General features: G+C 31.5%; 1 protein-coding gene and 1 pseudogene across 1 annotated transcript; both read left to right on the top strand.

The window, feature by feature from the left end:
- Positions 1 to 267: 267 nt before the first annotated feature.
- On the top strand, positions 268 to 2,896 carry LOC142546037 (protein OXIDATIVE STRESS 3 LIKE 2-like). Its single transcript, XM_075653516.1, has 2 exons — positions 268 to 651; positions 2,160 to 2,896. The coding sequence occupies exons 1-2, from the start codon at positions 341 to 343 to the stop codon at positions 2,578 to 2,580; spliced, it is 732 nt and encodes a 243-aa protein (XP_075509631.1). The 5' UTR covers positions 268 to 340; the 3' UTR covers positions 2,581 to 2,896.
- Positions 2,897 to 7,921: 5,025 nt separating this feature from the next.
- Positions 7,922 to 9,785, top strand: LOC142547835 (UPF0481 protein At3g47200-like; annotated as a pseudogene).
- Positions 9,786 to 13,125: the final 3,340 nt, after the last annotated feature.

The raw sequence follows: 13,125 nt of genomic DNA on the forward strand, positions 1-13,125 counted from the left end.
TCGTTTTACTTGAGATTTTGAAGAAAAAAAAGACGAAACCAGGTTTTTAAGAATGTTCTTGTTACGTTACATGTAACGCATCGATTTTATATTCCAAATTTACAAAACTGGAGGGTGTATGAGTTCAAGAAAATAATATACTAAAAATAGTATAAAGAAAAGAAAATTAAGGATAAATTTGAGTTCTGATTCTTAATCCTACCTTAATTACGTTTATGGCCTATTAAATAGACTATTATTATTGCTTTTTAGTCAACACTGATTAAAGATAAGGCCTTTCCAAAATCAATATCTCATTGTATATAAATTCAGAAATTTGTCTAAACGCAGTAGTACAGCGATGTCTGCACCATCGGAGATTGAAAATCCTGGCAGTACTGATCGGATTGAGCGATCAGGGGTTGTTACCGGCGATGCCCCTTGCGTTTCTTCGATTTACGACGCCCTGAATTTCTCCGCCGCCGATCGGAAGGAGGCCCGTGCGGAGGTGGAGGATCGGACCGGTTCTCTATCGTCTTCCTCCATATCATCAATAGGAAAGAACAGCGACGAGTCTTCCGGTGGCGGAGGAGATGGGGAGGAGGTCCAGAGTGAGTACAAAGGTGGAGCATTTGCTAGTTTGGAAGCGCTGGAAGAAGTTTTGCCTGTAAAGTAAGTGGTTTTGTTTTGCCCTTTCTCGTGAGTTTGGTGAATTCTTTCGATTTTTAGGGTTTTGAATTGGGGAGTGGTTTAGTTTTTGTGAATTTGAGCCAAATTATAGATTATTTGATTTTTGAACAGTCAGAAAGGGTCATTCTCGAAAGGCTTTAACTGAATCATAGATATTGTTGGAGAATTGATCTTACGCTGTCTTTATTGCTGTGAAAATTGAGTTAAGGCATATCAATCTGATGTGTGGTGCTGTCTACATTCAACAAATTAGCTTGAAATCCCCATGGATAGATTTCGTGGGAGTTGCAAAATTGTATTATTTGAGATTTCCTTTTCGACTCCATTCATGATCATAATTTTATTGCAAGAATTTATGGTGTTGGGTCTGAAATGAGTGTTGGAAACTTGAAGTAGCCTGATTTTTTCTTCTTGACTTACGATTAACTTCGGTAGCATGGTTTTCTGTTTGATGCTGCTTGAATTAGATAATTACATGGCTAATTGCCAGTATAAATTACATTGAGTTACATTACTTTTATGCTTGGATTATTTTATATTAGGGGAAATCATAAAAACGTTGTTAATTTCTTCTCATACTTGATCTACTGATATATTCTAATCGTCTATTGTAGTAGTTGCCTGTAGTATAAATAATATGAGTATTTGCTTTCACGAACCATGTAGAACATTACATGGGTCATAGTATATGAATTTAACATGTGTAGAGAATGTTTTATAAAGTATATCTTGAGATGGATGATATTTTTATCTTAAGTTATAGAGAATGTTTAAAATATTATATCTTTAGATAGATAATATATTTATACGATTAACTTTAATCCTAAGCGAACATATATGTTTTGGAGTGAGTGAAGACAGAACGGCTAAGGGAGCAATTTTTTTCTTTCTTATTAATGTTACACACGAAATTTCATTTTTTAAAAACTTTAGAGGGGGTAACCGCTTCCTTTTTTGGTGTCGCCCACTGGTCTGTACCTTGAAGTAAATTTTTTTTTGGTTTATTGCCACTTGATTCGGGGATAACATTTGTCTATGGGCTAGGAATGATGTAATAGGACTAATCAGTTTCAGGAGTACTCATTCCTATCTTGTCAAGTTGATAAAATACGTGATGCAGCAATAATATGAGACTGGGAATGGTTTTTCCTCATACCAAGTATGCATTAGAGTTGTTTATGAAAAGAATAACTGTGGTCTCTCAATCCATCCATCACAGTATCCATTGCTAAACTTCCATTTTGCCTGGTTTTTTCTTCAAAACGTCAAAGTATTGTTTGTTCTTCTTTTTTAATTTGGATGTGTTTGCTCTTGACATTAATCTCGTCCTTCATTAATTTTTTGTTGTATAATCTCACTGTTCAGTTATCTCTATGGATTATTTGCCTTAAGAACTTTGCTCTAAATTATCTTTGCTGGCATGTGTTACTACCGTTCGTCTCTTCATTTTGTGAAATTATTTCTTCACGGTTTGTCTGCACTGATTTCAGGAGAGGTATATCAAAGTTCTATTGTGGCAAATCCATATCTTTTACTTCTCTGTCCGATGCTGCATCCTGCTCCTCTGTTAAAGATATCGGTAAACCAGAAGATGCATACACTAGGAAGCGAAAGAACATGATGGCATATAATAGCTACTGGGACAAGAAACAAAATAACTTCTCGAGCTGCAGACGTGGAGGATTAGCGAAAAGACCGAATGAGTCTATGAGTATGTTATCTCTTGTTGCACCCTCTAATTGCCCCGAGAGCAGTTCTGGCGAAACATCTAACTCTAACTCATCGTCATCTGGTTGCTGTCTTCCTCCTTTGCCTCCCCACTCAAGAATTGCTATATTTAACGAACTATCATCCTCACCTCCTACGGATAAGTTTAGTTCATGGCGGTCTATGTCCTTGGCTGATCTTTGAGGTGCTGCTGCTGCTGAAGATTCAGCAAATCACAGCATCCCTGGAATATGAGACGATGATAGTGGCACCTGAATCAAGTCTGTATATCCTTCCCCTTTAATATTGTGTCACCCTGTAGATCTAAATTATTATGTATGGTCATGGAGGTGGAGACTTTTTACCTGTTTTTTTAGTTGTTTGGGCAAAATTCGTGGATCTCAATCACGTAAATGCTATCATTTTCTTCTTTCCTTATACGTACCTAGTTTGGCTGGAATTCCGACTGAAGTCGTGTGAGAGTAGTTGGTAGTTATTTCGTGTGGATTATTTTGGTAAACCGGTTTATTTTTATAAAATTAGCTAGTTATCTTAGTTTGGTTGGCGCTGCTTATTCTTTCTAAAATTAGGAAGGCCGAACGAACAAAATAAACCAAAATTAAACTGGGAACTTATCTTTAAACATGTTTTTATTCGGTTGGTTTGGTTATTTAAATTATTTTGATTGGTTTAGTGTTTTTGTGGTTGTAAATGGTTGTAAATGAATCGAATATGAAGAAACTTTTAAGGTTGAAACTCAGATTGAATAAAGTATATTAAAGCTCGATTTCGATTAGAAGTTCAAATATTTTAATGTTTTTGGTTCAAAATCGGTTTAAATCAAGATTTGCAATTTCGGGTCGAAATATTTGCATGTATTCACGACCTATTCAAAAAGAAAGACATGAATTATAACACTTCGCTTTGCATTGTTGGGGACAATCTCCAAAACAATTATGTCAAGCCCCGAGCTTAAGCTCACGCTTGCATGATTGTATAATCGGTCTTTATAACAATTATTTCATATTTGTCATCAATTTACGAAAATAGTTAACATAAATTGTTATAAGATTACATTGTATCTTCTTATAAACTCATTTAAACATCATTTTCTAACTAATGTGGGACAAAAGGTGCTACAATAACCCTTATTTCATAACGCGAAATCTTCATCGGGGCCTGACCCTTGATCCACCGAGCCAGGGTGCTATAATCACCCATCTTTCAGAATGCGACGTCTTTGTCACGGCTTGAACCTCGATCCAGCATGCCTAGAATTTATGGGTGGATTTTATATGTTCAAAAAGTGGTTCGTCGTATGTAAGCCTTTACGAATATTTTATTGTTAACTATAATCATAATTTTTTCAACTTATCTGTCCATTCAACTAAAGTCTATATTTCCAACCCCAGTCGGAGAAAAAAGTAGCCGGTCTTTCGTGTTTTTGGATCTCTTTTCTTTGAGATCGTCATATATTGTTTCACCATATAAAATTATTTGATTCTTTTTTTTTCAAAAAATTTCCACGTTTTCAACGTTTCGTGGAAATTTTTTGAAAGAAAAGAATCAAATAATGCTTTCAATGCAGTAAGAAAGAGATTGTCCAGCCTCGATAAGGTGCATGTACTAGCTTAGCAGCAATGAATAAGCATATTAACTTAACAAGTCTTTCCGTTATATAGTACTCTGTGCTGCAGATTCAAGAAGTAGCTCTCACACATGTATCATTTTGCCTTACATAACACTTATTTTTTGGTATTCCTACTAGTGAGACAATACAATTTTGATATGTCGTGAGCCTAGGCTTGCGTTTTTGCGACTACACATTGAGCTCATATATCAACTAATTCATCTTTATTATCATTTTACGAAAATTGTTAACACAAATTGCAAGAGAAATGCATTGTATCACTTTATAAATCCATTCAAATATATTTTTCTAACCAATGTGTGATAGATGCATCACAATAAATGTCATATTCTTTGCACAAAAATGGACAAATATATATAAACTGGTAAACTATATACACAAATATAATATATTTTAATAACATTCATTAATATAAAAAATAAAATGATATTTTTCTCATTTTATATTTAGTATTATGATTATATGGGACATTGAGAAAATTTTCACGCCTAGTCATATGGGCGTTCTAGTGACCAAATACAGCTGAGTTTTTTTTTTTTAATAGGAGATTTCTCTTTCAACTTCCTACAACATTCATGTTTGCACTTTATAGAAAATTCAACGGATTTATACCAGATTTTGAAAACTAAATTGAGACCAGATTTGCTGGCTTTTTAAAAAAATAAATTTAAATTAAAAAAATCATTATAAAAATGTTGCAAAATGAAAGAGTTTACAAATCTAGTACGCATTTCACTGCACCGGACTTCAGACTTATTTAAAAAATAAAATAAAAAAAAAAGAAAAGGAAGTGCCACTCCGTGTTTTTTTCCTCACTTTAAATAGAAATGCTCCTCTCCTTCAAATAGCGTGTATTCTCTTTTCATTTCATCTACCGAAAATATTATCATTCTCGCATTCATCCGATTCATATGCGCAAAATCCATCTTTTCTACTTCGACCTCGTATTAATATTATTTGTTGATTTTATCATCCTTTTCATTGGAAGATATATCAAGATGTAAAGTTTAATTTCGTTGATAATATTATAATTATATATTAAGAAGTAATATTTTTTGTATAATTTTTTTGATAATACTTGTCATTTATTTCAGATATTAGCATCGTCCGTTGATATTATTACAAGTTCCGTATAATTACGTCTGATAAGGTAATTTAAGTAATTTTTATTATTATTTTGTTTGTATTATTTATATTATATTAATGTAATTATAATTTTGTTCACTAACATTATATGATTAAGTATAATTTAGTTAAATAGTATATTTTTAATATTAATCGCCATATTAAAAAATAGTTGAAATATTAAAAAAATAATAAATATGATATTGTGATTTTTGAAATATTTCAGGTTAGTATTTTTAATATAATCAATTTAATTTAATATAAGAATGAGTTAATATTATTGTACTTAATACTAATGAAATTATAAAGTATTTTGTTACGTTTTTAAAAAAAAATTATATATGAAATAATGTTTAGTTACTCTATAACTTTGGTCACTTTAATATAATTTATTTAATATTATAAATATGTTTGTGTTAATGCAAAGTAATATACGAAATTGATAATTCTAATTAAAATATTTTTATCCAACTATATATTTTGAAATAATTTACTTAAAAATTTAATATAAGTAAATTATATTAATTTTCATTGTCAAATTAATTTGTGTGGTTATATACAAAACAATTTTGAAAAATATGTAATAAAATTGCACCGAGTATTTGGCGAATTCATCAGTCCTTCAGCTCAAGTTTTCGGCATTCTTCTTGCGCGGCTCTTTTTTTTTCTTCACTCCGTGGTATTTTTTGTTAGTTATAAAGAATCCGTGATTCTCTTCCCTTTATAAATTACGTCGATCGTGTAATTATCAGAATTCCTAATTTGAGTTGATAGTTTTCTGTCGAATATCAGAATTTTAGAAAATTGCGCCGAGTCTCAGCAATTCAAAATTTGATTTGAGAGAATTGTGTCGAGTAACAGAATTTGGGAGAATTGCGCCGAGTCTAAGTCTAATCTCTGTTTTTCTTTCTATATTGAATTGTTTTATGTATATTATAATTGATAATGTTTGTAATTTATTGCAGATAATAAATTTCGGTAGCTCATTTAATTACAAATTCCGTACAACGACATTTGAAAAGGTAATTTCAATAATTTCTTATATTTTAATTATATTATTTATGTTGTATTAATGTAATAGATGAATTATATTTCCATCAAGAATTCTGCTAACCTCCGGGGACTCCATATCATAAACTGTCCATAGAAACTGAAGCAAATAAAATGAAAAAATGATTATCAAGTTGATATTATATAATTCAGACTGAATTTGTAAAAAATTTCAAACTCTAAACAACTAATTTATATATCTACCTGCCCTTCTACCATCATGTCAAGCATATCTTTCATTATACGGACCGAATGATGGGCCGTGTGTGTCCAAGAAAATCCGCGTCTCCACCTGCAATTTATAAAAGTACACAATACTTTCATTAAAACTAAATAACAAAATAATAATAATAAATGTTAATTATTTCTTATTAGTATCGTGCGCCGTATGGTGGGAATGGTAGACCCTGAAGCACATCCGCAGCCTGCTCTTCTGAAATAGATACATCTTGCGCTCTATCAGGGCAAAGAAGAGTAATTCTAGACCACACCCAAATCTGCAATAACATACAACATAAATAGTCAAATCATAAGGAAAAATAAGTACAACATAGAAGCCCATGCGTGTAAGACATAGACGGACACGGAGGTGAATCCCAGCATTAAGCAATCTCCAAAGACATTTGTCAGACCAGTGTGGTGGAATTATTGCATCCATGTTTTCAGCGTTGATATTATTTGATATGTGTCTACCCCGCAAATACAACACATTATCCGTATTTTCAGCCATCTTGCAACAAAAAATCATTAGTTAACAAATATTATATTTTATATCAACAAAATTTAACTACATATTTTATAGTAAACGAAATTTATTTGTAATTTCCGGCTCGAAAAAAAAAATTTATATGTTGACGACAAATTGATAATAAAACTAATTACTGTAAATTAAATAATTTCTTTTAAAAATCAATAATACTTCATAAAACGTAACAAGTAATTATAATAAATACATTAGTAATAGTTATTATTAAGTATAATAATAGTTATAAAACATATACATTAGTAATAGTTATTTATTATAACATGCAATTATAATAGTTACAAAATAATTATTTATTATAACATGTAATTATTAAGTATATTAACAGTTATAAAGCGTTTACATTAGTAATAATTATTTGTTATAAAATGTATACATTAGTAATAGTTATTTATTATAAAAAGTATAACATGTAATTACAATAAATACATTAGTAATAGTTATTATAATAAATACATTAGTAATAGTTATAAAACGTATACATTTATTGTAATTAAATTAAATATAGTTATAATTTTACAATTAATATTATAATTATTCCAATAATATAATTACTATTACAATTATTACGTGATGCGTTCATTATTATACAATTATACAATTAATATTGTAATTATATAGTTATTATTATACGAATTAATATTATAATTATTCTAATAATACAATTTATATTACAACTAATTTCAATAATACAATTAATATTATAATTTTCGTAATTAAATTAAGTACAATAATTTTTATTACTTAAAACTACTATGATGCGTTCATAAAGTGTTCGGTAATTCAAAAATTTTAAATTATAGTATTATAATTTCAATAATACAATTAATATTATAACTATTGTTATTACTTAAAACTACTATAATTAACGAACAATAATAAATATAATAAACAAAACTAATCTCGTTACCTCTTAATATTCTGAAAAAATATCGAAAACTTGCGCTAATGAATAAATGGAAACTTCTGAAGACTGGTGCTGGAAAGATGCTCGGGGCTTGGCGAACGAAAGAAAAATAAGGAAAAGAATACTCGGTGTTCGGCGAACGAAAGGAAAAGGAAGAAGGGGAGCTCACGGTGATTAATGAGGAGGTGCGCACCTCATTTAAAGAAGGGGAGCTCCCGGATTCAGAATCCGTGAGTGTTAATTTTTTTAAGAAATTTTAATTGAATCCAGGAATCTGATTTTCGGATTGTAGTATTTTTATAACACCCCAAATTTTGTTATATTTTAATATATATTTTTTAAAATAATATTATTTTTTTAAAAAAACCCCAGATTTGCTTCACTTGTCCCAAAACCAAAACAATACTTCTGGACTCACTGACAAATATTTATATTATTGTATTTTTATCAATCCTTGTTCATTCATTTATCTGTCAAGAATTGGCCTAGTAAATTCATGAGTACATGTGAAGTCCCGACTAACTATTTCTACACTTCCTCCCATAATCCTGTATACCAGGAACGATGATGGTGATTGGATCAAGAGAAGCTTCGTCTTCTTCCTCTACATTAGTCCCCTTGGTCATAATCGAGCATTCGTTGGACAGTGGTGAAAAATCTTTGAGGCGGAAAATGCAGAGTACAGCCAGCACTGCGGCTGAAGAAGCATCAGCAGAGTGAGCATTATGTGTACGACCCCATGGTGGTTTCGCTCGGTCCTTACCACCATGGGAAACCTCATCTCCAACAAGTGGAGGATACAAGCAGAAATCCCTCGCTATGTTCCTTTCCGGCAGTGGCAGAGATGAGGGATTCTTTCACAGCAAGATTATTGAGCAAATCCATGAAATCAGGAGTTGCTACACTGGAGTGTCAACAGATTTGAATGATGATGAGGCAATGTGTATGATGATGCTTCGCGATTCTTGCTTCCTCATATGTTACATGAAGGTAGCCATGGGGGACAGGAAAATGAACTTTCATATGAGGCAACATCTTGGAGCATCTGCAAGTGCCTTAATGGATCCTGATATATTTATGCTCGAGAATCAAATCCCATATTCAGTCATCAAGCTCTTGATCGAGTCAAGATTCGGTGAAAATGAAGGGAAATCTTTGCTCCGCAAGTACTTTAGCAGTGTGAGCTCTGGGGAAGACCAGATTCTTGAAAAAATTCCTTGGGAAGACGATAAAGACGAGGAGCCTCTTCACCTTTTAGAAGCTTTTCAAAAGATATTCCCCAGAGACTCAAGGAAGAAGAGCGAAACAAACAACCAAGATTCCTACAATTTCAGAAATCTTAGCTGTGGGTTTCGATGTGTGACCGAACTTAAAGCAAAGGGAATCGATTTCAAACCGAGTTCAAACTGTTTGGCTGATGTCCGGTTTGAATCTCATGCCTTCTATGGACAGCTTAAGCTACCCATTTGGTTTGTCAGCCCCGATGACAAAGTGTTCTTCGCTAACATGATAGCATTTGAAACGTCCCCAGGGACCAGAGCCAACTTCACCATCACATCCTACATTAATTTCATGAAAACATTGTTAGAGAGCTCCAAGGATGTGTAAGAGCTTAAAGAAAAGGGAATATTATTCAGTAACCTTGGCAACGACGAGGAAGTGGTTAAAGTGTTTGAAGAAATTGACACATGTGGAGTCGACAGCGTCCATCTTTTCGTCGATGTTAAGATGAAAATTGAAAATCACTGCAACAGCAAGGCTAAAACATGGATGGGGGAGCTGATTCACTTACTTTCGGAACCCATGGACTGTTATTGCTTTGCTCGTTGCCAATTTTTAGTTTGATTCCGGCAAGCAACGGATACCAAGAGCTGCTTCTCTGAAAGAAGTGGCCTTAACTGCAGCACCACATCTTTAACTACAGCATCAACAAAACAACAGAGCTTTAATTGCATTGCCACAATACATATACTATAAGGAAATCTATAAAGTTACCAAAGTGTATCATGAGTTAAACCTTTCGGTTTTCATACGTTAAAAATACCACATCTTTAACTACAGCATCAACAAAATAACAGAGCTTTAATTGCATTGCCACAATACATACTATAAGGAAATCTATGAAGTTACCAAAGTGTATCATGAGTTAAACCTTTCGGTTTTCATACGTTAAAAATCAATTCACAATTACGTTCAAACCTTTCGGTTTTCATACGTTAAAAATCAATTCACAATTACGTTCAAACCTTTTACTTATATAATAAACACACTTAAAGAGATAGTTATGTTCCCTCCCTTCCCAAATGAGGAAAAGAAAAGAGAAAACAGGTATGAAATTCAAAATGGATTTTCCATTTATTGTCTTCAAAACTTAATAAATGTTACCATTTTATATAGCTAAATACAAAGACATAATGTTCCTTGTAAATATATGATAAACCCTATCATTTCTTCTTCATCAAATAAATTGTTCATCTGAAAAGTAAGAATAAATAGCATTTTCACAACCATCATTGCTCTAACATGCAAAAAAATATGGCAGAAACTCAAAGATATACCATCAGAAGAATAGGTAAGTAACAACTAAATATCACAACTTGGAGAAACACCAGGAAAGGAGCATACCAACTTGAGGTTTAACATAGAATATGATCACGTCACTGTCTTCAACCACCTACCTTCGAAACAAGCAATTCAAACAAAAAAGCTAACAAGTTAGTTGTGGCGAATTATTAATTAGCAAGGTCATCAAAATGGTGCCGCGGCGTATTACTTTGCAAAGGTCAATTAACATAATCAGTTGGCACTGCCATCTATAAATGCCTATACATGAAAAATACCAAGCAAACCATTAAAATGCAAAAGTATAAAGTGGATTTCATGGCATCAGCCTACATAATTCCAAATGTTAATAACCAATGAAAACAATTTTAGGTAATTTTAGGTAGCATGTCGCAAGAACACATTTTACACAACTATGAGATATGACATTTTGATTTTGTATTCCACACTTCCACTTTCGTTTCTTGAATTGACAGGGTATACAAGGCCATAGAAGAAGACTAGAATGTCTGATATTCCAATAAAATAAACTAGTATTCAGCAATATATTAGAAAGGCAGAAACGAGTACGAGAGTTAGGTGCACATGGTAAAATGTGTTCTTTCTGAAAATATCACATCCATTGCCTCATTGCCAGAGGAGGACACAAAAACACATACAAGGAGAGAAAGAAGAGTTGGTCCATTTACAGGATATACCTGCTTGTTATGATCAAGCATTTCGACACCAGTAGATTCAAATGCAGTTCGACGAGACAAGGCATGATGGGCGGTTCAAATTTGGGAACCAGGCAACAATCCTGATTTCACTACACCTCGGCAATGCTCTCAGCCAGTTTTCCAGCTCCAATAAAACCAAGCTTGTAGGAGTCAGCTGGAATTGGTACAATGTTAGCCATTCTAGGAATGACGTAGGAACAGAAAAGAGCAAATAAAATTTACTGAAAAAGTTCAGCGAAAAGGTTATTTAGACCCTTAGCAACAATACGGCGTTGAGGCAAGAAACTAAACCAAATTCTATAAAACTCAAACTAATTGTTTATAATCTAGAATAAAAAAATGAAAGCTTTGGCATCCGCTGAGTAAAAAATAACTGCAGGCTCTTTAATTTTAATCTACGAAACAAATGCATTAATAGCACTACCTATCTAATTTTCAATTTGTTCCTATAAAACACCAATAACTCCAACTGATTGCCAGTATCTATTATTCCTCGCATTAGCAATCAACACCAAAATAATGTTAGAGATATCAAACTTTTATAAGATAACAACTTCGTTGATAGAATCCAGGAAATGTAAACGTAATGGATACAATCAAGATTAGAGTTAAAATACTACAAGTCTCATGGCCAAACAGCATAATTTTCTGCTGTCTTGCATTCTCTTACCATCATTACTAGTCAAAATTTAACCTTTGAGAGCAAAAATTCAGCTGGATGCTCATAATCTGATAATTAATCAAAACACAAAAATCCCCTATCTTCGTGTTCATACTAAACTGGGGAACAGGACAGCTATAAAAATTGACTAGAAATCTCTCTTTTGACTCTCTCTAATCCTCATCAACATAACATAATAACTTAGTCCTGTAAAAATGTATACAAAGATGGAGCATCCCAGATCCCCATATGCTATCCTTCGTGAAAAGATTAAAAAGCAATCAATATGGGAGATGGACCAAAACCCAGATCCTCTTTACAAACACAGATTAAAAAATGTTGCCAAATGCATCAAAACGTAAATGCAAACGCGAAAACTTTTCGTAAGAATAGAACGGGGTGGCAGCGATTGAGAGGAAAGAGGTGTGTAACCATAATAATTTTATATTAATTTTTTGAAAAAAAAAATTGTGTGAGACGGTCTCACGGATAATATTTTGTAAGACGGATTCTTATTTGAGTTATCCTATGAAAAAAATATTATTTTTATACTAAAATTATTATTTTTTATTGTGATTATCGGTAGGGTTATATCGTCTCACAGATAAAGATTCGTGAGATCGTCTCATAAGAATATGTAATATTTTTATGTTATTTTTAGATTACTGTTTTCTTAAAATAATGTTTATGTTAATTCAGAATGTATAATTATTTAAATTTAAAATATTAGATAAAGATTGAAGAAAATATTTTAATAGTTTAAACTTTTAAAAAGTGATACGATATATGATAAGAAAATTAAAAAATTTACTAAAATAGATTTTTATAAGCTAAATGATAATAGAATATTTTTATAATTTAAAAATACATATGATATTTTAAAAAGTTTACAATTATACCAAATTTAGTTATGCTAGGTATACCAAACTTAATAATAAAATATAAAATAATATAGGTAGTTATAGATAATATCATAATGAAATAAAATAAATAAAAAAATAAACTTTAACATATAACTCAACATTATAGAAAAATTATTAAATTTTCGAAACAAAAAATTACAAATCTGAAAGAATCATTAAATAGTATCTTGTGGGTAAATCTTGTTATACAATTTTTCATTCCCCAAATATTTAATCAGTCATTTTTCTATACTTGATTTAATTATTATTAATTTTATATTGAATGTTGATATATAAAAATCCATTAATCTTTTACATGTATTTCATGCTTTTTTAAATCATTTATTTGATTTAATTACTTTTCTAATATACATATAAAGATATCCCAATTAATATTCAAAATAAATTA

Source organism: Primulina tabacum, chromosome 5, assembly GCF_025594145.1.
Source record: "Primulina tabacum isolate GXHZ01 chromosome 5, ASM2559414v2, whole genome shotgun sequence".
Classification (NCBI taxonomy): domain Eukaryota; kingdom Viridiplantae; phylum Streptophyta; class Magnoliopsida; order Lamiales; family Gesneriaceae; genus Primulina; species Primulina tabacum.